A 27713-nucleotide genomic window follows, 5' to 3' on the forward strand; every position below is an offset into this window, starting at 1 on the left:
TGACGAAAGTAGGTTGGTATGTAGACTATAAAGTTTCACATTTTCTTCATAGAATTAAAAAAATATCAAGAATATAGAATATCAGAATAAAAGGTATGATGAAAATATATATGAGTTTTTGTTGAACTTTTTAAAATGTAAACAGTTCCCATTAAATGTGGCAGCTACTATAACACATTTCTTATTGCAAAGTTTAAAGTCATTAAGAACATTATCAGAATTTAGACAAAAACCTTAAATTTGGAGCAGAAAATGTTCATTATGCAATCGTATGGTACTGGAAATAGTATGTCGTTAAAGTACGTTTTAAATCTTTTCGTGAAAAATATCCGCAAGTCGAAGTAACAATATCTGCGAGATGACTAATTAAGCTTTTTGAGGCCACGGGTAGTGTTGAGATGGAAAAAAGGCAGAAAAAGAGATACGATGACAACGATACTGCTACTTACTTTGGAGTCAATTGTTGAGAACCCTCGGATGTCATTGAGAGCTAGGTCGGCGACGCTGAATATAAGCTGAACATATTGGAAGACGCGGCCCAATTGAAAGGCCGCCAAGATCACCTGATTCAAGCAAATTGTTTATTTCGAGCCATTACCAAATAACAGAGAATTACTAAAACAAAGTATGCTTGTAATTCAATTTCCATTGAAGAAATTAGAAATTGTTTTAAAATGATTAGGAAAGATTGAAAAATGTTTCGATAATGGAGGTAGCTACATTGAATAAATTTAAAATAAGTAAATAAAATAAATTTTCTTGGTTAATTAAACCTACTACGTACATTTTATTACAAACATATTTTTGAGGATGGTTTGTAACTCTTAGATCAGTGATTTAACTTACTTAACTTTAACAAGATTAAATTATATAAATAAATTAGTTAGTTCTTCTCTAATAATTAATAATGAATAAAAAAATTTATTGATACACAAGACGTAAAAATCAAAGTAGGCCTATGCAAACATAATAAGCCTGCCACTAACCTATATACTAAATTTAATTCTTGAAAAAGGAGTATTTCCAGACTTACTGAAAAAGCTCTTATTAAACCAATTTATAAAAAAGGTGAAGGTGACAAGTTTGACAACTATCGTCCTGTATCGCTCCTTTTGAATATAAGTAAAATCTTTGAAAGAGATAAACAAAATGGTTTTCGGAAAAAGAAATCAACTGTTCGGGCTATTTATCAGGCTTTGGAGCAAATGCTAGTGTCTTTAAATAATGGCAAGGTGACTACAACCATGCTTCTAAATCTATCCAAGGCTTTTGACAGTGTGGACCATGGCGTACTTTGTTCAAAACTTGAACGATGTGGTATCAAAGGGGTGACATTGGACTTGATTGTGTCATACCTCCGGGGACGGGAGCAGTGGGGCGTGGAAACAAATAGCGCTGGGGTGACATTTGCATCAGAAGTGAAGTGTTTGAAGAGGGATGTTCCTCAGGGGTCTATCCTGGGACCACTCCTTTTTTTAATATATACAAATGACCTTATGTGCGCCACTGATGTCGATGTGGTGCAGTTTGCTGATGACACCTCCTTGAACTTCAGTGAGAACAATCGGGAAGCATATATTGCTAGAATGAAAGAAGCCTTGGATGGACTGGGAGGCTGGTTTATTGAAAATTGTTTAAAAAAAACCTTATTTTAAATATTGCAAAGACATAGATTGTTCATTTTTCACATCAGGAAATAGATTTTGCATTCACATGCGGGAACATAGTGATAGGAGCGGCTGAAAGTGTGTCTTTTCTAGGGGTAGTTTTAGATCAAAAGCTGAAGTGGAAAGCTCATATGCATAAGGTCGCAACCGGGGTCAGTAAATACAGCTATGCTCTCCGGGTAATACATGGCAGTGTAGGTTGGCAAGCGGCGCTTACAGCGTACCATGCCTATGTCCAGTCACAAATTGCATATGGAATAATATTTTGGGGCAACTCCGTTGATTCGAACAGAATTTTTATTTTGCAAAAGAGGTGCATTTGTATTGTGTTTGGTATGGACTATCATGATAGCTGTAGAAGAGTATTTAAAGATACTGGCACTCTTACAATGTACAGTCTTTATGTTCTGGAATCTATTAAGTTCCTAATTAATAACATTTCATTTTTTTCTGATAGAAAATTACAACACCAATTTGAAACCAGGTTTAAGGACAATCTAATAATTGAGAAACCAAAATTTACATTTGTCCAAAAAAACATTGTCTTTAACATTCTAAAGATCTGTACTCCCTCTTTCCTTTAGGCAGTTACATCGCAGTAAGCTTGTTTGTAGGCTAAGGGCATTTTTGGGGGACAGGGCATACTACGGTATTGATGAGTTCTTTCAAGATGGTGACATGCATGAAGCACTAAGTAAAGATCTAGAATAGGCTTACTTTAGATTCAGTTTCAGTTTTTATTCTGTTCTGGTTGTATTGCTATCAATGATGTTTTGAAATTGTAATTGTCATTATCTATTTTGTTTATTTTAATGTATTTTTTTGCAAAGTTTTACATTTTTCTAAGCTATTATAGCTAATATTTTAGGACACGGTTCATTTCCTATCTGGGGTCTTGTAATGTTACGATTATTGTATGTAACATTGTAATGTATTGTAATATTATGTTTTTGGGCTGAATATATATTTGGGCTGAAAGAATATATATATATATATATATATATATATATATATATATATACACACATCAAAATGGTCTAGGGAACACATACAAATATGTTCATATTTTTGAGAAGATTGGAAAAAAGTTAATTATTGCAATTTTTTTACATTATTCGAATAAAATAATAATATAATTATTAACTTTTTTCGTAGATTATAATTTACTCATAATTTAGGGCCCAAATAAAAATAAAGAACAAAATCCTATTTATTACCGTTTATTAAAAAAAATTTAACAAATACAAATTAAACTAGTAGCCAGATGGTCCACCTCTATTATTAATAACACTTTGGCATCGCCTAGGCATACCTAAAATTAAATTATTAATTAATTCTTGGGGCAACTCCTCCCAAACATGTGTCACAGCAAGACGAAGCTCCAAAGTGCTTTGAAAAAAGTCAAATCGTTGAAGAAGTTGCCTTTTTAACCAATCCCAAACATGATCAATTGGATTAAGGTCCGGTGAGGTAGAGGGCCAGGGTAGAAGATTGATTCGATTTTCCTCAATAGCAATTCGTACAAGCCGTGCTCGATGTGGTGGGGCATTATCTTATTGCAACAACGAATTTGGGCCCATTTCGCATAAATATGGAACAATTACAGGCAGTAGTATATTATCTCCATAACCTATTCCAGTCATTGTATCTTCCACAAAAATGAGGTTCGTTTTTCCGTCAAGTCTAATGCCACCCCAAAACATTAGTGATCTACCACGTTGCCTTAGTACTTCCCGGGCATGACGCAAACGACTTTCATTTCCTTCCTTTCTTCAGACACGAATTCTACCAGAATCAGGATAAAATGAAAATCGAGACTCATCGTAAAAAAACTGTGGCCCATCTTTCTTGATTCCAATTAACATGTTCTTGGCACCACGTTAATCTTTCACCTCGATTTTCTAAAGTTAACCGAGGAACCCTTAGGGATGTTCTGGCATGAAGTCCTCTCTCATGCAAACGGTTTCTAATAGTTTCACCTGAAACCTCGACGTTATGCACTCGTGAGAGCTGCTGAACCAAAACAGAGGCTGTTACCGTGGGATTTCTTTGAGCTTGCAAAGTTATAAAACGGTCTTGCGCAGGTGTGGTAACTCGCGACGGGCCTTGATGCCGTTCTCTAACATCATTTGTCTCTCTATATCTTGTTCACAAATGGTTAATTACACTAGGAGATGTATCCAAAGCTCTTGCAACGTCTCTTTGACTTATTCCTGCCTCAATGTCGTCTTTATTCTCCATTTTTATTGAATAAAAACTAAATCACAGTTGTTCGGTTGGAACCACAGAAAATGCGATATTGCGTTAGAATTTAAAAATTATAATCTATATATATATATATACAGGGTGACCACGGTAACTTTGGCAAAAATTGTAGGGTAGGTAGGGACGCCATAGGCAAGTATTTTGAGCATAGGAACCCATGTCCGGAAAAGCCCCCATTCGGAGATGGGGCTGTTTTAATTTGAAACCTTTGCGGCAGGTGGGTAGGCAACCCAACATATACGAAAAGTTTTTTTTTACCTTTTCTGAATACCCTGTATAGTTCGTCAAATGTCAGGTTGACTTTGAAATCGCCTATTTGGCGGTTATGGAAGTAATCACGATTTATATCCGCACAGACCGCACTAATCGGATCAAATGTTGTGAAATGAGCGGTTGTTTTAAAATTGAAATTTTTGCGCCAGATGGGAAAGCAATAAGGCAGTCCTGGCCGCCTATCGTACACGAGCCACAAATTAAACGCTTTAGTTTAAAAACAAAAAGATGTAATAATTGCAATAAAGCTCTCCACAAAAAATACCGGAAATAACTCATAAAACTAAAATTATTAAAGTAAAAGTAGTCTTAAATTAATAGGATTAAAATAAAACGAAGAAAATAAAACAAAAACATAGTGATGGACAGGGGCACTACAACAGATGCTCGAAGTGCTGCCCGTTCTCCCGGATTCCTTTAGCGATCCGTTGGTGCCATGAAGTTCGCATTCGAGCGAAAACACCTTGGTGCTCTCGAATGAACTCTGCGGCCATTACGATTCGCGCAATTAAGTCCTCCTCCAAATCCAGTGGTGTTTGATACACCATTTGTTCCATGGTGCCCCACAGAAAGAAATCTGGTGGCGTAAGATCAGGAGACCTCGGTGGCCACGCTATGGGACCCCCACGTTCTATCCAACGATTGAGGAAAATTTCATCTAAATAGTCCCGGATCGGCCTTGGCAAGTGCGCAGAACAACCATCGTGCTGCCACCACATGTTATTAATAATCTGTAGGGGCAAATCTTCAAAATAATCCTGTAACTGGCCTTGGAGAAATATCAAATAGTTTTCTGCATTTAAGCGGGCGGGTAGAACGTATGGACCAAGCAAGTGGTCGCCGACAATGCCGGCCCAAACATTAACAAAAAACTTCTTTTGATATCCTCGGACATGCATGGCATGCGGGTTCTCTTCCGACCAGAAGTGGTTGTTGTGGGCGTTGAACATACCTTCTCTAGAAAAGCCCTTTTCGTCGGTGGAACAAACATACCGCAGGAAATCAGGATTTTCCCCAATGCGTTGGTTTAACCACTGGCAGTAGTAAAGGCGCCGAGGGGGATCGTCAGGAAAGAGATGTTGAACTTTCTTCAATTTAAATGGGTGTAAATTGTTGTCGTGAAAGATATTCCATACCGTCCCGTGGCTGCAACCCACTTCGGAAGCGACCTGACGAATGCTCTTTTGGGGATTGTCGACAATACGTGCCATTACAGCATCTTCAAGTCCATCACGTGCTAGACGCAGTCGTCCCCGCTCCTGCTGTACCTAGTTAACAGTCCCGTATAAACGACATACAATAAATTTATACTATGGCAATAAAAAAATACTTTTAAAGAACAAGACTTACTTGAAATGATTCCGTTTCCCGTAGTGTGCGGTCGACATTTACAAACACGCTGCGGTGTACCTGGTCACGCTGTGGAAATCGCTGAGCGTACAAGCGCTGAGCCGCCAATGCATTGCTGCCTGTAGCTCCATAAACTAGATGCAGATCAGCAAGCTCGCGGAAAGTTAGCCGGTTCATCGTCTACTTTTTCTCATACAAACGTGCAAGAAACAGATTTTTTTTTCCTGTCAGTCAGGTTGAAGTTTCCGTCAAAAATTTATCGTTGTCATTGATAAAAAAAATACATGGTGTTCAGAAAAAGTAAAAAAAAACTTTTCGTGTACGTTGGGTTGCCTACCCACCTGCCGCGAAGGGTCTAATTTTAAAACAGCCCCATCTCCGAATGGGGGCTTTTCCGGACATGGGTTCCTATGTTCAAAATACTTGCCTATGGAGCCCCTACCTACCCTACAATTTTTGCCAAAGTTACCGTGGTCACCTTATTCTTTATTTAGCCCAAAAACATAATATTACAATATATTACAATGTTACATACAATAATCGTAACATTACAAGACCCCAGATGCAAAAAAAATACATTTAAAAATAAATAAAATAGATAACGACAATTACATTTATATATATACAGTGCTTTTCTTTGAAGTCCCCCCCCATTTATTTTTTGAACGGGTCAAAAAAAATTTTTGAAACTTGGCATAAGTAAATTGGTCTATAGATACTATTTTTCACTGTAAACTAGGTAGTTGTAAATTCCAAGATGGCGGCTGGGCGACATCTTGAGAAAAAATTTTAAATAGAAAGGGGGGTCCTGTGGTCCCTCATTTTAAAGGTTTTATTGAGTACTTTTTATATTTATTACATGGACTCGGTGGACTCCGTTTTGACCTGTCTAAAAGTGACAGCCAAAAAAATACACTGTTGCGATTTTATTAACGTTTTTAATAATAATATACAAATAACTTATAATTTTTGAATTTTGGATTTGGACTCAATAAAACCTTTTAAATGAGGTAACACAAGATTTCTATTTAATGCATTTATTCAAGATGGCGCTTATGTGTTATTTTGACATTTAGAACTGTCGTTTTTATGTCAAAATAAAATAGTGACGCATTTATTTTCGTACACTGATTTTTACCTATTCAAAAATCATAAAAATGTAAAACGTTAAAATAAAAAAAAAATACTTTTTTATTAGGCCGCCATTTTGAAACGAGTTAAGATATGGGTCTAATATTTTAGGGTTATAAAGTACTCATTGAGACCTTTAAAATGAGGTACCACACGAACCCCCTTTCTATTTAAAATTTTTTCTCAAGATGTCGCCCAGCCGCCATCTTGGAATTTACAACTACCTAGTTTACAGTGAAAAATAATATCTATAGACCAATTTACTTATGCCAAGTTTCAAAAAAATTTTTTAACCCGTTCAAAAAATAAATGGGGGGGGGACTTCAAAGAAAAGCACTGTATATACATATATACGGTAGGTATTCGTGGATAATTTTGCATTCTAAGTAACTGTTTCTTATAAACTTTTTTTTCTGTCTTGCCTAGAAATAGTACTTTACCTACTCATAAAATTTTAAAAATGCTCCTATCAAGGCATGCTTGATTTTAAAAAATAAAAATATGCTAAATTTTATTTTTTAACCAAGCAGGGCTGGATGCCAAATAGTCAAGTTTCAACTACAACATTTTTTGTCATTTTAACGTATAAATTCGCTCATCCTGGGACACACTGTAGACAATAGAGGAGGGCTAAATGAAAACGACACGGCGGTTATAGAGTGGAAACGATGTATATAAACATGAAATAATCTTATCAAAATAAAATTAATATTACAGATATAATCAATTATTAATCAATCTATAAAAAATAAGAAAACAAGATTATCTAAACTAAGCGAATTCTTTTAATTTCGGCTAGGCTACAGTTAAGTATATCGCATTGATTCTGTACAGAATTGTATGTATTGCAAGCTCTACGTATAGACGAAAATGTTGTAATGTTGGTTCGTGGTATTGAAAGGTAAAAAGTTTGAGAACTGCGAGCTGATAGCCGAGTGTGTAAATTTAGAACTTGCAAGATCTCTGGCGAGTCAATTACGCCATTAATTAATTTATGTAAGAACTGTTAATCTGCCGAATCCCTTCTTTCCTGTAAGGATTTTATCTGAAATCTTTCAAGCAAACGATGATGTAAGAAGCCGATTTCCTGGTACACTCTATCGCATTTAAGTCAAAGGAATTAAAGAAATTTTCACTGTATATTTTCAAGCTCTTGAATATGGTGCTGATAGTATGGCGACCAGACTTGGGAAGAATATTCCAAAATTGCACGAAAATAGGAAAAGTACAGGAGTTTATTGCTAGAGATATTCTCAAAGAATGGAGACTTCCTGATAACAAAACCCAGTATTTTATAACTTCTTCTTATGATATCTTCGATATAAAAACTAAATGAAAGTGAGCTATCAAAAATGACTCCCAAGTCTTCGAAGTGGGTTGATCTTGGTACTATTACATTATCAATTTTGTATTGGTAAGTAACACAGTTCTTTTTTAAGGAGTAGGAGACCACACAGCATTTAGAGGCAAGTTGTTATTCTTGCACCATTCACTCACTGAGTTAATGGCTGCTTGGAGCTTAATGCAGTCCTCAATAGTACCAATTCTACAGTATAATTTTTTATCATCACAGTATAATAAACTGTTTACTTCTAGGTCTTTATATCGGGCTCGTATTGATTTTAAAAAAGAAACAGTCGGACACACCAATTTAGTTTATCAAAAACTAAACTAACCTCGGGTCGAGTTGTACCTTGTTTAAAAGGTCTTTCGATTCTCTTTACGGCTATACCTAGTTTAAAGGATTTTACTTCAGCGGTTCATAAACTATTAACTATTTTAACATTTAATACAATTTTGTAGAAAACCTGTACTAAATGTAGGATTTTTGGACAACCTACAATAAATCAATCGCAATTTTTATCAAACTGACAATTTATAACAATTATACATAAACATTAATCCAACAAATGCTAAAAATGCCTACCGTTACTTTTCGTGCAATAATAGAGATTTTATTCAAATCGACGTTTAGGAGGGAAAAAAATAAGATGTCACTTTCGTAGAGGTCAGTTCAACTTGGTTAGAGTGAAATTGAATCATTGGTTTTTAGTTTATGATGTTAAACAAAGTCATTTTCAAAATGGTTTATGCTCTACAAAAGAGAATAGAGATAATGGAGTTATTTCTTGCTAACAATCAAAATGCATTTCGAACAGACGAAGTTTTCAACGAACGGGAAGAAAACAGAAACATGCAAATATAGTATTTCATAGAACTAATTACAAAATTCAGGGAAACAAGATGGCCAATAAAAAAAGGAATATTGAGACACCGGTAAGGAACGAAGCTGTAAAGGTTGCGGTTTTGGCACATGTTAGTATCGATCCTACACTAAGCACTTGACAAGCTTCTGTATCTGGGATCAATCAGAGAAGTGTACAGGGTGTCCCAAATTCGAGGGTGACTATTGGAATCTCAGAACCCGTAAGAGTTACAGGGTCGATTAACTGGACGCAAAGTTATATAAAATCAATTTATTTGGAAATCCCGTTGATATATCTTTCTCTCTTGCAATCATGGAGTTCTTATAAGAAGTACTAGAAGGAGTAATCGGACATGCAAGTGCGATACCGCATTTTAAAGGTAATTAAAAATACTTTTTAAAAATGAGAAAATCCAATATGGCGCCCGTAAGAAAAAATAAATTTGATTAAATTTTTTTTTGCTTCATGTTGTAGGGTATAAGTGGCAATGAAAAACTCTTTAACTCTTTAAATAAAGTTGGTAGAAGGTAAAAACGATTTTGACAATTTTCGATTTTTTTCGGATAACTCCAGAAGTATTTAGAATTCTAAAATTTTTTTAAACGTCATTTTTTTAAGCTCCAAATTGCGCAACTTTGCCTCCAATTAACCGACACTGTAACTCTTCCGTAACGTTTTCTCATAACGTAAAGGTTTCCGAGATTCCAATGATCACCCTCGAACTTGGGACAGCCTGTACAAGGGATTCTAAAAACTCATGATTTCTATTTCTAAAATAAAGCTGGTACATGAAATAAATGAAGACGATGAGGATCGGCGCTTGGACTTTTGTGAAATAACTAGTGAAAAAGCATTAAATAATCCCAATTATGTGTTTAACATTTGTTTTTCAGATGAATGTTCGCTTTTCTTAAACGGCACTGTAAACAGTCATAATTTCCGTTATTTTTCGCACCACAATTTATATATTTATCATGAAGCACATACTCAAGATCCCCAAAAATTAAAGGTTTGGTGTGACATTCAAGGCGATCATATTATTGGACCATTTTTTATACCCGGTAATCTTGATGGGGATATATACCTCGGATTAATACAAGAAGCTATCGATCCGGCAATATCAAACATTATTGATAATGATATTAGCAATCAATACATTGAAGGCGAGGTGATGTTTCAGCAGAATGGTGTGTCCCCTCATTACGCAATAGCTGTCTGCAATTATTTAAATAAGAACTATCCTGGTCGCTGGATCGGAAAGACTCTGTTGAATGGCCTGCGCGGTCGCCTGATCTATCATCTCTAGATTTTTTTCTGTAGAGTCACCTAAAAAGTAAAATCTATGCTACCCAACCAGCTTTTATAGAAGAATTGCGCAAAAGGATTACATTTGAATGACAATAGATAACTCCTAATATGCTACAAAATGTACGACGTCGATTTTTAGCATTTGTTAGGCTAGTGTTTATGTATGATTGTTATAAATAACAGTTTGACAAAGAATTTTCTATTAAATGTTAAAATAGTCAATAGTTTGAGAACCGCTAAAGTAAAATGCTTTAAACTAGGTTTAGCCGTAAAGAAAATCGATAAAATTCGACCCATTCCATTGAAAATTTTTGAGGTTAGTTTCACCCAGGGATGACAGATGGGGGTGGTATTATATTCTGAAAATGTTTCCTCCTGGTAATCTAAGCTGTGTCGGCGCGTTTTCTTTTTAAAATTTGTACGAGCTCGACATGGTCACCATTTTGTTTTCATTTAGCCACCCTGTATAAATAATAAGAAGTAAAAAGAATTACATAATTTTAAACCTATTACCTTTTTAGGACCATGTTCTAGAATAAGAAGGCAAAGTAGGACAGGTTTTGCACCGATGGGTGGAATAGCAGAAGAAGGTACACCACCAGGCCAATTGGCAGAACAAAGGGATTTGCAAGATATAGAATTTACTCCACCGGTAATTATTTGAACATATCTAACATATCATGATCATAAATAATAAAGAAAATTAGGGTGACCAATTAACAATAGAACTAAGCATAAAATTTGAATACAAAAATCTCGTTTCATGTTGGGGACTATTCTAATATTTCAAGTCTCATTTTCTGACTTCATAGAACCCAAAGGTTTTGCAAATGTAATCATTTAATCTGTAAAATATAAAGAGTTATCAGATCTATTGGATATGTTTGCAATATGGCTCATAAAGCGGCTGTTAACCACTTTAAATGACAAACTTTCTAGATCGAATTCTGTCAAATTGGGAAGGAAAATGGTAATATTTTACATTAAATTTATTGAAAAGTGGTGCTGACTCACCTTTGTATTAAGAACTTCATTCCACAACAGTGGCTTTATTGAGTTAGTATGTTTATATATTTCCAGTCTTAGTCTAGATAATGAGGGTGTAAGTAGGACAAGAGGGAAAGAAACGAATTTGATAAGCTTTAACTCGTTTAAGGAAAGATTGTATTTCCCCGTGATCTTTATTTTCTTTATTTTACAAGAAATAAATTATTGATATTAATATATTTGGGATATTTAGAATCCTATAATTAATAACCTCAAATTTTTGATCGTAGCAAAATTTAAACCAGAGTAGCAGATGAATCATGGGTCAAAATTTTTAATTTTGTTTCCTCGCCTGCCCTAGGGATCTTTCTCAAAACCCCATGAGATATCAAAGAAATTATTGTCAATTTAAGATATAATTTTACTTAAAGAAAATTAGTAGAGACCAATAATTTGACTCTAAGGCCAGTAAACTGCAATAATTGGACTGTTTTTTACCTTTAAAGTCAGTGGTCTCCGATGAAGATCAAACACTCTTTTTAGACTCAAGTCAAGTCAAAATTCAAAGTTTTTAGGCAGTAGTGTCTAAAAAGAATATCTTTTCTGGAAGGTAACTAGTCACTTTGAAGTTCAATATCTAAAGAACTTACTAATCTATTTTTGTAAAACAAAAACCTGAATATTCAGATTTTTTTTTCAAATATTCTTTATGGTTCGAACTAGTTCAAGCAAAATTTTCAAGAATATTAGCGTTTTTGAGCAATAGGGTCTAAAAAGAATGTCTACTCTGCAAGATAACCAGTCACTTTAAAGTCCCATATCTAAAATATCTATTTTAAATAAATAAAAACCAGGATATTCAGGAAACTATTTCGTATAAATTTTGTTAATAGTTTACACTAGTTTAAGCAAAGATTTCAAAGGTACAATCATTTTTAGGTAGTTATGTAAAGAATGTCTACTCTGTAAGGTAACTAGTCACTTTGAAGTCCAAAATCTAAAAAACTTATTGGCATATTTTTATAAAAAAAAAACAAGATATTCGGAAAACTTTTATTTACAAATGTTCTTTACAGTTTAGACTAGTCCAATCAAATTTTAAAAATATGAGCGTATTTAGGCAGTAGTGTCTAAAAAGAATGTTTATTTTGCAAGGCAACCAGTCACTTTAAAGTCCAAAATTTTAAAAAATTATTGACTTATTTCTGTATAACAAAAAACAAGATATTCAACAAAGTAAAACAACCAATTAGAGGTATTCAAATTTTTTTATTTCAGTTATGATACCAAACAACTAATAAAAGAAGTTACTAAACGAATTACTAATAACCTTATCCTAATAGTTAATAGAATATCCATTATTATTGATTACTTGCTGGCAACGTCGCAGCATTAAGGCAATCAAATTTTGCATAACGTTGTCCGGAAGTTTTTTCCAAACTGGACTGATTTAACCTATCAATGATTTATTCGGAAACATTTATGTTCGAAAACGACGTTTCACTTCTTCCCACAAGTTCTCAAATAGGTTAAGGTCGGGAAATTATGCCGGCCACTCTAAGACTAAGTAATTTCCTCGGAAATGTCGTTCTCTCGAATAATTCACGAAGAGTGTTTTGGATTGTTATTCTGCTGAAACGTTAAACATAAGGAAGCATAAAATTCTCTATATATTAATTTTCTATTACAGTAGAATTCCTCTTAACCGGTCACCTCGGGACTGCATACCTGGCCGGTTGCCGTTTTGGCCGGTTAATCCGAAGTGTACTTATATATGTGTACATAATACATATTATATTATATTCATTGTCTATGTTATGTACATATGTATATATATTGAAGAGATTATTATACATATATATGAACATAATAAATATAAAATAATGGAGAAATATTCTTTATATAGTTATGTATTTCATATTTACATACATAAAGGTGCTACATCAACAAATAAACATATCTATATAAGTTTAATATGTAATTATTTTTTGAAAAAGTCTGTGATTTTCTTCTATTTTTTAAGCTTTAGTGAATTTCTGAATGCGATATCCCTCCATTTTCTAATCACCAAAACGTCTAATGCTGTTGACTCATGTTGCTGCTCAATGAATTTAATGCAAGTTCCATTACATTTTTGGCTTCTTCATGAGAAATCGTTTTTTCCTCTTCAATGTTACTACTCTCATCATATTCCTCTGGTTCTTTGGTTGCTAAATCTATGAATTCTTCATCATTCAAAAATTCATTTTCAAGGCGATCGTCACAACTTATCATCCAATTTTCCACATCTTCTGATTGCAATGCTTCGTTGCCCGTTAACTTTTGAAGGTCTTGTAGAGTGGATTTGTTTTCTTCTTCTTCAGTCCCTGCAATATTGGAGATCGCAACTAGATTCTCAACATCTGGCCAAAGTTTTCTCCAAGATTTAATAAACTTTGAAGAGGGCATTTCATGAAATGCTGTAGCTAACATATAGATAATGTCCTTGATATTGATCTTTTTGATGACTTCTAAAAGACCTTTGTCTTCACTCGCCGAGTGTTGAAGAATTTCAGAAACAAGTTTACGCCTGTATCGTTTTTTTAAGCTTTCGATCAATCCTTGGTCCATTGGTTGCACTAAGCTTGTCACATTAGGAGAAAGATAAACTAATTTTATGTCATCTATATCGCAGTCATGAGGATGGGTTGGAGCATTATCTAACACTAGAACTGCTTTGATAGGCAAGTTAACACTTTTTAAATGTCTTTTAACTCTTGGAACAAGCTCTAAATTAAACCACTCTTTAAACAGGTCTGAATTCATCCACGCTGATTTTTATGACTTATAATAGACCGGAAGGGACGATGGATTCAAGTTTTTGAATGCCCGTAGTTTAGCAGACTTGCCAATAACGAAAAGAGGAATTTTATGAGTTCCCGCTGCATTCGAACAAACGGCCACTGTAATACGTTCTTTGTTCTTTTTAAAGCCAGATGCAGACTGTTCATGACTGCCTAGAAAAGTTTTTTCTGGTAACATTTTAATGTTAAGCCCGGTCTCGTCCATACTATAAACTTGTTCTGGAGATAATTCCTGTGTTTTAACCTTTTCACCAAACTTAGTCTTGAATTCTGTCCCACCTGAAGTATCAGCAGACAGTTTTTCTCCACTTACATGTGCGAAACGAATTCCGTGTCGCTTTTTCCATCGATTCCAACCATCACTTACCACAAATTCGCTTCCATTATTAATCTTCTGGTGGATAGCCAGAGCTTTTTCTTTCAAAATTGGGCCGCCAATCGGTGTACCTCTTCGACGTTCCTGAAGAAACCAGATCCACAAAGCTTCATCGACGACCTCGCAAATCGGTTTTTTTCTCCTACAACGGCTGCCCAGATTCTTATCAGATTCCATTTTCGAACAAAACTCCTCAATCGAATGCCTATCTCTTCGCCAGTCATTTACAGTGCTTTTTCCAACATTAAATTCTGCACAGATTTTCGCCACAGATTCATCATTATCAATCCGCTTTAACACTTTTAAACGTGTATCCATCGAAACCACAAGTCTTTTGTGCTTTGCACTCATTGTTAAGGAAATAGTTATGTTTTGTACGTACCCACAGCAAGAACAAACCAAACTGATCAAAACGACAAAATAATCCTATCCAACATCGTTTATATTTCAATTCACAGGGATCTCCCCGTAATAACGGGGAAATCCCAGCCGAATCGCCTCGCCGATGAATTTCTTGGAAAATATTGCGTTGCGTTCGGCTGTTGTAAACAGGCCGGTTATTCCGTCGACCGGTTAATGCGAAGCCAATTAAGAGAAATTATACTGTATATATATTTCCTATAAAGAATACGATTCATGGTTGTGTTAAAAAAGTGTATTGGGCCCACCTCTTTTCACGAAAAGCAATAAATAAGATCATAATTTTATGCAATAAGTCTTTTTTTATGCAACGAAATATTTAATTTAATATCTATATATAATAATTTTCAGCAATTTAGATCTCCTAGACCCGCTTCGCTTATGCCACGGAGTCCAACTATGGGGCAATGTATGGCAAGTGTAAGTTTTCTTTGTAGTTAAAAATTGTACCCCACAGATGGAAAAAAACTGCTTTATTGTTCTTAGGTGATGACTGGATTAGAAGATATATACCAACAAAGGCCTCCTCAAGTAAGTTGTTTTATTTGATGATTTCCAATTTGTACAACAGTAATTCACTACAGCAAAACTAAAAACTTACATTTTTAAATATGATACCAAGATATGTAATAAAATTACCATACTATCTGTAACTCTTAAGTCGTTTTCACTTGTTTAAAACTTTTTGAAATTTATTCTCAATGATACTTTAAGACTTTTTATTATCTGTAAAAACCGTATAGATGAATTACTTTCAAAGATTAGTTTATGATTTTGATATATGTTCTCCACTGAAAACGTTTAAATTTCGATAAATGAAATTAGAATTTATTACTCAGCGCGATGTAGACTAAGAATTCTATAACGAAAGTTTTTCACCAGTAATAGATACTACAGTTTCAGAAAATTATCTAAGGGTAGAAAAAAATGTAATTATTGTACCTGCTTCTTTTTTTAGTGGCATTTAAATAATATTCTAAAGAATCTTTAAAAGTAGAAATGAAGCTGATCTAAGTTCTAAAAGTGGAGTTATGACCCAAGTTACCGTAAACTGTTTTCCCTTTTAGACATATTTGTTTATTCCATAGATTTTTTTTAGTTTAGTTATTTAAGGGTTACTATCATCTTGGTAAAGCTCAATCAATATTTTATCTAGGGTGGACATTTCCTCTTTAAAATAAATTGATTGAACTAATTTTCGAATTTCACATTTGCTGTTATCAAGGATTTTTGTTAGTTTTCCTTAAATTTTTTTGAAAGATTTTATTAATACCTTACTACTTATCTTATTGTTAATCCCTTACTACTTATCTTATTATTAATACCTTTTCTTCCTAGAATCTGTTGGAAATGATAGACTTTACAAAAATAATAATTATTTCGAAACATTGGTCAATGATTTCTTGAATAAAAATTTTTTTCATATACAAGTACATTTAAAATAATTCTTCAGTCTCTGATGCTAGAAAATTGTAGATGTATTTAAGAGTGAATAAATCTATTCTAATTTTTATAATATTTATTATGAGTGTAGTATATAAAACCTCATTAGATATGCAAAAAAACTACATGGATTCAAAAGCACCATGAAGTTTAGTAAAAATCTTAAAATAATTGCATTTTATCGTTTTTAAAGTCTTCTTTTTTAAACTCCGACACTTATCGCCAATATTTTAATATTCACCTTATGAGTATTTACAATATTACAGTATAACTAATTATGATTAGTGAAATGTTCTTTAGAATTGCTAGTATCAAAGTTATCTCCACTCTCGTTAATTTTCCAAAATCCTTTTTACTCAGACTCAAACCCATAAAGCTTTTTTATCGTATGACATATTTTCTAGAAAATAGTCTAATCTTAAACTGCTCCGTTAAGCAGTAACAGAATTTTAAGAAATTGCTAATTTAATTTTAATAACAGAAAAATACAAATTGTTATTTAAGGCGATATGGGCCAAGAATTCTCCAATAAAAAGTTGTTCCATTAAATCAACTAAACCTTTTCTCCAGTTATATAATAATCAGTGGCGGCTCGTGGGAAAAAAAGTAGGTAAAGATTTGCATGGCCCAGAAAACAGTATTATAGTTAGAGCTGACTTACCTAGTTTTTATAAATCAAGTCGATCCTTCGGTTCTTTAGGAAAGCGAATCGGTTAATAATATCCTCGTAAAACGGATGTTGCATTTGCATAAGTTCTTTTAATAGTTCTTTATGTAGTAAAATAATAGCTTAACAATTGGCGCGTTCCTTTTATTGGATTTAAACAATAATTAATATCCAGAGATTTTTTTAAAAGAACATCTTATAAAATATCTGTTAAATTGAAAATATTGCTAAGCACTGTTGCTAAAAATGTAATCTCAAAGTCATTAAACTCTCTTAAAAAGCCTTTAGCCAACTGAACTGATTTACGATCTGACTCTTCAGAATTCATAATATTGTCAAAAGTCTGTTTCAGTTTTTGCCAGTCATCAATAATTACGTTGATTAATTTTGAATTAGAAGTCCATCATGTCTCTGTAATTGTTGGCATACGTCTAGCTGATGTAGATGCCAGAGCGTAGGATCGTTTTGATGAACTATGAAAAAATGATGGAATTCCTGCAATAGTTGCAAAAAAAATGCGGCATTTTGAAATCTTCCTAAAGCTCTGTTGTAAAACAAGATTAAGTCGGTGTGCTAGACAATGCACAAAAATTCCTTGTGGGGCATGTTCTTTTATTTTTTGCTGAAGTCCATTCAAATGCCCTGACATCACACTCGCTTCATCATAACACTATCCTATTAGCTTATCTTTGTATTCTAAAGGTTCTAAAACTGTTGCAGCCATAGTGAACAAATCATCAGCGGTTTTCCCAGCACTAACATCATAAAATCCGTAAAACCTTTCAACTAATATCCCTTGAGAATTAACAAATCTTTATATTATTGATGACTGTGAGGTCTGAGTTATGTCAGTAGTGTCATCAATTTGGAGGGAAAAAAAATTAGTATCCTTAATTTCAGATCTAATGTAGTCACTCATGTAATTTGAAATATATTCAATTATCTCATTTTGAATTGTTTTTGACTCCCCACTAAAAACATTTTTAATTTTGTTCTAGTGGCTGTTGGTTTCGACAGGGCTTACATCCATTAACAAATTTAATAACTCTTTAAAATTTCCCCTCTTTATTGAGTCAATTTTCTCGTCCTGTCCGTGAAACGGCAACTTGTATTTACTAAATCTTAATCACGAACCAATCTCCAAATTCAATCTCCACAACTGCAAAAAATCCAACACACTACTAACTAATATCCAAAATCCGAAAAATCCCAAACTAACCACAAATAAACGCCCGACCCCGCGAAAAACAACAGGTGAATATCAAACTGATTGATCTGCACCCGCCTTAGTTTCTTATGGCCGATTATAGGTTTGTCCTCAGAGCAGTAAGAAACAAGTTTTCGACAAATAAACATGCGCAATAGAGTAAAATGCGTTCGCACAGGAACTTCTGATCGGTTTCAAATCAAAAGTTTGATGTTCTTACACAAATTTCTGATCGTCATCTGATAGTCAGACTTGTTTTCGGATTTATTTCAAGCAAAGTGTCAGAGAATTCGTGTAGCCAGTCAATGCCGATCTTCGGAATATGAACATAACCTCTAAATTGTTGTTTGTATTTTGTCGTTTTGTATACTCCTTGATATTCGTTTTGAAAATTTTATTTTAAATTGTTGAATTAGTCTAAAAATAAACATTAAGGAAATAAGTGATTTTGAATCGTCGGAAGAATCTGATCAGAATTTAGTTGATTCCGAGTTATGTTGATTCCGACACAGACTTTTAAAGAAGATTTAATTGAAGAACGGATAAAGCCCAAAAATCAAAACTATTTTTATGAAACCGTGTCCCAATTTAATAGAATGGAATTTTTGGACTATTTTAGAGTAAATCTTGAAGCAGCAAATAATCACACAACCTTAAACTATATTAATAATATACAGCTATTTCAAGGTTGTAGTATATTTTTTTTTTGTTTATGTTTGATTTATTTTCCCATTTTCCACTGGCATTAAAAAGTGAGGTTATTTTTCTTCTCCACTCAACCCGTATTTGATGTTCGCACAGACGGTTTCAAATCGATCAGAAGTTGTAATATTTTACGCATGCTCATCAAGAATGGTTTGGAAACCGTTTCAAACTTGTAAGAAATTTGCAGTGAGAACAAACCTTTTGTGATGCCGCGCGAGGCTGACGTCACGTTGCCATGGCAACGGTGAAGGCGATCGCGGATATAACACGGGATCTTCACTTGGACACAAATTAGTATATTGGGGTTTTGTGGGTTGCGGCGCAGAACTGATTAATAGAATTTATTGATTATTGGATAAACTGATATATTATTTAATAAAAACTAGTTATTTTGGTACTTTTTGATTGTCTTAGATCAAAAAAGAATACTCATATGTTGTTTTTTTTTTAATTTATATTTTCTGGTGAAGCTCACCTTCACCTACTTCACCTGACGAGTTGCCCCTGGTAATAATAAAACTGGTAGTACTTCTATGAATAAATATGATATTTTAAGTAATTTTTGTAAAAATCTTATCCAGATTCTCAATGTCTACTTCATTAAGATAGAACCAATTCTGATTTATGAAATATTTTTCAGAATTTATAGTGTATAGTTGTCTTCACTCTCCTGGAATTTCTACTTCCTAAGGCTCAGAATGCCTCGGAGCCATTGGAGAAATCAGATTCATCTGCTTCAAACATAAATTAAAAAAAACATAAAAAAGCAAGCCTATGCATACTAATATAAACACAACGTAAAAAGGTTTGTTAAAAAAACTGACAAGGAACGATCTTTAAAACCCAAATATTTTTATGGAAAATACACAGGAAAGTTGTATAAATTGCATCAAGTATTTTTAAAATAACATACAGTTTTAATAGCGCGTTTCCTTATATTTATTCGACAACCTGTAGGTGGAATAGAAATTCCACCCACCTATCATAGGTTTTAATGTGTTATTTGATATACAAAGCGACGTGGAACAAGAGTTTTTTAATAAAAGTTAATTCAGTGGTAGTGCAAGTTATCGTCAATTACAGATAAAATTATTATAATACTATTTATCGATAAGGTTATATTGTTTAAAATAAGTTCTTTTTATGGCAAATTTAGAAATCGTTAATATCATTATAAAGCAAATATAATTAAAAGTTTCTTACATTATTTAAGGACATGCCTTCAACATCCAGAGGAGCTTCTCCAACTAGAATGCCCCAAGAACCTTCTACTAGTGCAAGTGGTGCTAAACCCAGTACGTATATTTTTATTTTTGTATTTTATAATGAAAAAACTACTATTTGTCGAGATAGCATTGCCATAAGTTCTAAAAAACATACGAAGTTTTACCATAATCCGCTAGTGATGGTCACCAACCGTATGCAGGAAGTATCTACAGTTAGTTGGTTGAAAACTCTTAAATTCTTCTTCTTCTTAAAGTGTTGCTCCGCGCAGAGAATCTTGGCTACGTCCAATAATATGGGCATGTGATAAAGCCTGTTCTGCCATAAATTTGCCAAGGACTTTGACAACCAGGAAATTAAAAACAAGGCCCTTATTTTTGTGAGAGGCATACATGCACATATAAAAAGAAGATGTACTTATCACTGGGTCCAACAAAATCTACGTGTTAATTTGTGAAATAAAATGTTCATTTTTGGCACGGATTTATAGCTGTTATATACTTTTGAATCTGAGTAGCAGTTTTTTTTGTTGGCAAAGAAATTTTTCATGAGCACCAATAGTTCTTGAATCCTCAGTGGTATGGAACCCAGTAAAACTTCTGTTGGTTGTCTGCTCTGTTGCCGTCCTATAACACCCTAATGATTTACTCTTACATGTTCAGTTCTGTTTCTGAGGTCCAGTATTTTGCCCAGTGGTGTAGTTTTTATCCTCTCAGGAGAGAGTTTGGCTTTGCCCGGGATTATCGCCCTAGTCGTGTTGAATGCTCGCAGAAGCGTAGAATGTGAAGAGTGGTTTATCTCTTCCACACTCTACACTCCCCAATTTTCTTTGCTCTGTTAAAGAGTTTTCTTACTGTCTGCCTTTTTGTTTAGGATTTAGTGAGCCACAATATACCTAGGGTCACAGTGGAGGGGTGCCTTACTCACAACAAACCTAACCTAACCTACTATCTGCCTAAGTTCACTCAGTTCTTGGTTCCACCACCTGCAAGTATTCCTTGCCTGACATCGTTTGCTTAGGAGACATAATTTCTCAAATGCAACCCTGATAGTTACTTTGATTCGGTTCAGGTTGTTTTTAGCCTTTCTAGTTTTATAGGTTACATCCTAATGTATCTTTTTAGAGACTCGAGTTCATTGTCCTGGGATTTCCGTAAATCCTTGGAGTTGTGTCCGCAGATTCTAGTTCGCATCTTATATACCTGTGATCTGATAAACCCAGTCTGTCAGATACGTGCCACCTTGTCACAAGGTCGCCTTTGCGTAGGGTTAAATCAACTCCTTCTCTGAGGAGTATGTTGACGACTGCCAGCTCGTTCGTCACATAAAGTATATTTAATTTCGAGGCTGCACAGTAATCTAAGAATGACTTACCTCATTTGGTTGTTCCAATGCTTCCCCAAATAGTGTGGTATGCATTGGCATTCCTTTCTATTAGAAGATTGTCCGATCTTTGTTAGTTTACCAGATTACAAACTATGGTGGGAGGTAGTTCCTTGTTGATCGGGCGGAAAATAAGCTAATAGAAATATGCTAATGCTAGCAGTTATAAGAATATGTAACAGCCTTATAAACCAATATTACACCAGATATATTATATGATGTTTTAAATTTCGACTATAGAAGCTCATACTTGTATTTAAAAAATAACGTAAACCGGTTTGATTATGATGATTCAGAGACTTTTCCTGTTTTAGTCCAGGTCCAAACATCCTTCTCATTCTAACTTTTACAGGACTTTTTATTTCGCCTATACAATATGTTAGTAAATAAGTGAGATAAAGTTTATAGGATGATTCTGCATGCAAAAAATAATGACAGTTTGCTATATAAACATGTGTCTGCAAATACTTGATATTTTTCTTATACACTGTGGAGCTATTTATTGAAACTGAAGCTTTAAAACTGGTTGCAATATGCAAGTTAAATTTAGTAGGTTCTAAGAGGTAGTTTTTGCGTATTTTGACGTGCATTATAACTCGTATGTTTACGTTAATATGAGCATTTTACTTAAATTACTAAGAGAATGTCACTGAAGGGGGAATTTGAATTATTACCCATCATTTTTTGGGAGGGAGAAAACCTTCTGTTTTCTGTCTTTTAGGCACTGGTTTTGTTTAGCGCGTTGAAACAACTAAACCACAAACTTGTTCTGTACCACAAATTTATTTGCATAAACCAGCAAACAATTTGACTCCTTTTTCTAACAATGCTTAAATGTCTTTTATTATGCAAGCGTTCGCTAGGGAACTATTATCACTTGACAACTCTATTCGAATTGCACAAAGGTAAACACAACTCTTTTAGCTTATATATAGCTAATGAATTAACATTTATCTATATTAATTGATTTACCAAATTAAAAACTATGAGATTTTATATTGAGAGTAGAGATATAATCTATGTCGAGAGAGAGAGAGAGAGAGAGATCGATATTTACTCTTTGCAACTGAGACGCGAGATGACCCTTGACTCAGTGACTCTTGAGAAATTTTAATTACTTACTAATTAATATACTGGAGCAGATGACATACTAAATGCTGATTGGTGCGCCAGGGAATAATAACATTGCTTTTTTAAATGAGAACTGAAAATATATACCATGTTAAATAATTTCGAACAGTCACAAATGTGCAATCTTTTCGTTAGGCCAACCTGTATTTGGGACTTCTAAATTTAGATCTCTAGATAGTAGTCTTTTTTTTTAATTTAAGTCAGTACCGACAATTAGTTACTCCATTAATATAGTAAGTTAATATTAGTACGCTTGATTGACTTTGTCACTATGTTTGAGTCAATGCCAATGGATAATAAAAAAATATTTATCTAATTATAATGTTCAACCTGTTTAACTTTATTATTATTCTTATAGAAGCTGAAAGTAAACCAAAACCTAAGAAACAGCCGAAGCCTCTGAAGGAAACAAGATCTCAGAAACTAAAACGGGAAAAGTTGGAGAAAGAACAAGCTGCGGAAAAGGAGGTATTAAAATATATTTGATTGGTTTCTTAAATCTAAATAATTTATATATTATTAATAACAGGCTCAACGAAAAAAAGAGAAAGCCGCGAAAGCCCAGGCTGAAAAGAAACGAAAAGCGCAATCGCAAATTATTGGTGAGTTTAGAGATTGAAATTTATGCATTTTAATGTAATCTTTAAATGTAGTATTAACATACGTTTTTTCCCACGTCAACAAGAGGCATAAAAAATAAAATGAAAAATTGTATATAAGTATTGACTTACGAGGTTGAAAAACATGCAATTTAGAATTTCTTTTTGGGGATAGTAGGCTACATACATCAAATTAATCATCTAGAGGCAAACGTATTAAAAGATAATTAAGTAAAAAGTCAAACTAAAGTTTTAATGATAAACATTAGTAGCAGTACGAAAATTCACTGCCACACAATTCTTGGGCAGTAGGTTATCTAATTTATTTTGAAGTATTCTCTATTAACATTAAAAATAAGATCTAAAAATGGTTCGTGATCAGTAATGATTATCTTCAATTGCCTTAAATTTAGATTAGAAAATATCCTGGTTGCGTAGTTTTAAGTACATTAAAACAAGAGGTCTTCGTCCTTGAATAATCCAGTGTAACAAAGTACAGGTAGGTTGTAAGCTCAAAATTTAAATAAAGGATCTTGGGACTTATACTTTTGTTTTTTCTTAGCTAATTTTGCATTGTTAATTGTTCAGATTTTGAGAGATTATTATTATTACTACTTGTAAAACAGTTTAATTATCCTTGGTATTAAGATTAAGTCTCATAATTATTGTTAATTAGTAATTAGTGGTTAGGTAGTCTAGCTTTTATTTCTTTTTTTAGAAATATATATATTTTTTGTAATGGAGTTGATTCCGTGTATTGATTAATTAAATAAATGATTCACCTGCAGAAAATTATGCTTAATATATAGTACATCAATTTTAATCTGTTCGCCTTAAGATTTCATACTAATATTAATATTCTACCTCGTATTCGAAAACGTATTCTACGTTTCTTAGTATTAGTTCCTAAATTGGGGTCTAACCTAAAAATGTGCCAGTCATAATTTGACAATTCCTAATCTAGGTATGCCTGATTAAGTCTTAATTAAAAAAAGTTATAGACTGCCATTAGGACTCCAGAGTTCCAGCCTGGTTCTACTAATAAACAGAAATTAAGTTAAACGCTTTTTAGTATTAATTAATTTAATATTTAAACTCAGACTCACATCATTCACTTCGAAGTAAATTACTGCCTATTCTTATACTATTTATCTTAGTTTTAGTTCTTTAGTTTTACTGCATTCTTGACCAGCCTTCATAACATCCTGTTGAGGAATAATAGTGTTCTTTTCGAAAAATAGTGTTAAACGGGTTATTAGCACAAAGACCAAACATTTTTTATCTAAATGAAAACACATCAGGACATCACATCTAGTAATCTTTACTATTTAGACCACGCTCATTGGTTTTAAACTATTGTTGCAGGATATCGTTGGAGGAAATCTTTATGGGTATTGTGCCTCAATAGTATAAAGAGCGAAACTTAAAAGCTGTCGAATTGCTTTAAATCTAATATAGGCAACACTTATTCTGCAATATATGACGATTATTAGAATTGTAGACACTAGATTTGCTAATTTAATTTTTTTTTACCTGCATGTGTTGACGTGGGTAATATGTACCTTATCTTTTAAAATTTTAGGAGCTTGATACCTAAACTTTTGGCTTAAGATATCTAACTGTTATTTATTTTAGGTGTAAAATTAAAAGCAGAGCTCTCTCAGCATCAAATCGATTTTCCTGGGTAAGACTATTTTTAATTTTTTTAATCTTTATTCTAACCATGTTGAAGCACTAAAGTTAGATATTAAAAAAGATATATAAGTAATGATTTTGTTTTGAGGACCGATTATAATTAGTTTTAATAATGAATTTTAACAACAGTTTTACAAAAAGATACTTTTAATTAAAAAAAAATTAAGAGAGCACTGTCTTATAAAAAAGACTTTAAAAAGCTTATAAAATGAATTTATTAAATGATAAATAATAATTATTTTGCTCATAAGTCGTAGCTAACATAAATAGGCGCTATTGATAATTAAACTGAGGATTACACATTAAAACAATTTACAGATATCGACAGGGAGTAATAACGGGGAAAACCAGTGGAAAATATATGAGAATTCCAAGACAATCACGTGGTGTTATAGACGCTATGAATATTATTGAAGAAAGAGCAGAACCAGGTAATAATTATAACAATAAAGTAAAAAATTTAGGCAAAAAGTTGAGGGATAAGTGAAAAATTATGTGGATAACTATATTTTTATTTATTAAAGAAATTTATCAGGTGACCTCTTTTTACTGAAAAAAATTATTTTCAATAACTAAATACACATCCGATAATTGATAAATACTAAATTTTGTGAAGTAAAATAAAATTTATAAATTTATAAACTATTCCTTAGTAGGAAATATTACGAATTACAAAATATGTACGGGGTGTCCCAAATTCGAGCCTCACCATTGGGATGTTTTACAAAATGGTGTCGTCAGATTTTTAAACCGACGTTTCGTATGTGAGCTGTCATCAATAAGTTTATTTTTTTAAATACGGCCCTGAATTTTTTATTACGGATTTTAAGAGCCACAAACAACAAAAGCCTTTTTTTTATAATAACGCATTAATAAAAAAAACTTAAACACTAACATGAAAAGAGGTTCAAAAATAACACAATTAAATTTTTGTGGCGTATTTTGAAAAAGACGGTTTTGCAGAAATCCCCAAAGAAAGTAATCTAAATGGTTTAGGTCGGGGCTTCTAGCGGGCCAACGTATGGGTCAGTTTGAAAATCTGACGACATCTTTTTTAAAATAGAGAAAGTAGCAAAGAGAATGAATAAAGCAAATTTATTTTGTTATATCTATTCAAATAGAGTCGTAAAAAAAATAAAAATGAAATCGCGAATATTCGCTTATTTCCAAATATCTTCGGATGTATTCGATTTTTTTAAATTTCAAAAAGGCCTTTTAATGAGCACCGAATTGCTCAACTTTGTCTCAATTTAACCGACCTCAAATCCTCAACTTTGTCTCAATTTAACCTGACCTCATCTCAATGGTGAGGCTCGAATTTAGGACATCCTATACATATTTTGTAAGTCGTAATTTTTCGATGATTTGACAATGAGTAAATAATGCATCCCATTATAGTGGTGAACAACGAACTTGCGACATAAAATTAAAGTCACACATTTAATTTCTTAGCAGCGTCAGTACTAACTGAACTTCCTAACCTATTAAATAATAACCTAGGTATTATAATGTGGGATCTACAATAAATTCGATTATAATATCTGACAATATTTTAGGATCACCATGTTATCCATGTGCTCAAGGACAAGTCGGTGGACCGGATGATGAACTTCGACCACCTATAGATGCTAGCCCTGATATACCTGGCATGACTGCAGCTGATCGAGCAGGTACATATTTAAAATATATTAAAACAGGTGTCAATTTGAAAAGTTTAAATGCAAATATTTCGCGAAATTATTGAGTAAAAGAAATGCAACTTGGAATAACTCTCAGAAGGGTTGGGAGAACTAGGTAACTAACCATATTTTTGCCACAAAGTGACATCCTCCCAAAGTGACCCTAACTTTATCTATCAAATTAACCAAAATCAAATGTCTTGTTTAAGTAGTATTCTTCTGCACAAGAAATATTTACTAATAAGCTACACTAAATTGGGTAAAGTGTTTAATTTTATGAGATATTCTAATTGCATTCTATTTTGTTGTAAGCAAAATTATAACCTATTACCAAAGTTTTGGAATAGACATGCATTTTCTAACAATATTTTGCTCTTGATCTTCTGCTTTTTTTACGGATTATATTGATACAAAAAAGCAGAATCTATGGTACGAGAGCGCCAGTGCAACCACATGTCTGTGGCAATTTTCTTCTTAAAGTTCTGGAAGTTGTATGTTCGGTTTTCGGTAAGTTCGATATTCATGAGTCGTATCTGCCTGTCGAGTAGATCCTGCGTGTATAGCTCTAATTGAATCGTTTATTTTTGAAACACCACAAGCGCCAATTTTTTTAATTTTTCAGGTCTAAATATGTAATTTGCATGTATTTATTTAGTATAAAATAAAAAGATTAAAAAAAATATATATCTCGTGCTTTAAAAATGATTTTGAAAAACTGCACTTGGTTGTTTCTGCAATAAAGACGAATTACCATTTTAGTAAATTAATTTTATTATTACAAAGGTTTAGAAATCTTAAAGTTTAACTTAATTACAGGTATTTATTCAAACCTTTTTACTTTTTAGCTTTCTCTGGTTTACAAGCATGAGTGTTTAAAATGTTTTTGTAGTAGTCCTGATATTCACTAGACACCCAACGCAACAAAGTTACTAAGTTATCCATTTTAATGGCTCCTATTGGTAGTGGACATTTTATATGCCTCATCAATTGGTAGTTTGATTATTTCCTTGCATGTTTTTGGTTGACGAAAATCACTAAATTTATGCCAGGTGAATCCATCTATAAATTCGGAAGCCTTAACAACATCATTCTCTTCGTGAATCAAGTGATTAGAAACTAAAAACTGTACCTTCTCGCTTTTAGTTTTTTTCTT

General features: G+C 33.2%; 1 protein-coding gene across 2 annotated transcripts in view; it reads left to right on the forward strand.

Annotated features, from left to right (window-relative positions):
* LOC126735791 (titin-like) overlaps positions 1-27713 on the forward strand; it is a 291189-nt gene that overhangs the window by 174372 nt on the left and 89104 nt on the right. For both annotated transcript variants that reach the window (XM_050439900.1, XM_050439901.1), the window contains 9 exons: positions 10723-10853; positions 15179-15247; positions 15314-15358; positions 20063-20144; positions 22946-23055; positions 23117-23189; positions 24822-24870; positions 25200-25312; positions 26438-26551. In XM_050439900.1, coding sequence (XP_050295857.1) covers positions 10723-10853; positions 15179-15247; positions 15314-15358; positions 20063-20144; positions 22946-23055; positions 23117-23189; positions 24822-24870; positions 25200-25312; positions 26438-26551 — 786 coding nt within the window. The remainder of the gene's footprint in view (positions 1-10722; positions 10854-15178; positions 15248-15313; positions 15359-20062; positions 20145-22945; positions 23056-23116; positions 23190-24821; positions 24871-25199; positions 25313-26437; positions 26552-27713) is intronic.

Source organism: Anthonomus grandis, chromosome 4 (genome assembly GCF_022605725.1).
Source record: "Anthonomus grandis grandis chromosome 4, icAntGran1.3, whole genome shotgun sequence".
Lineage (NCBI taxonomy): Eukaryota > Metazoa > Arthropoda > Insecta > Coleoptera > Curculionidae > Anthonomus > Anthonomus grandis.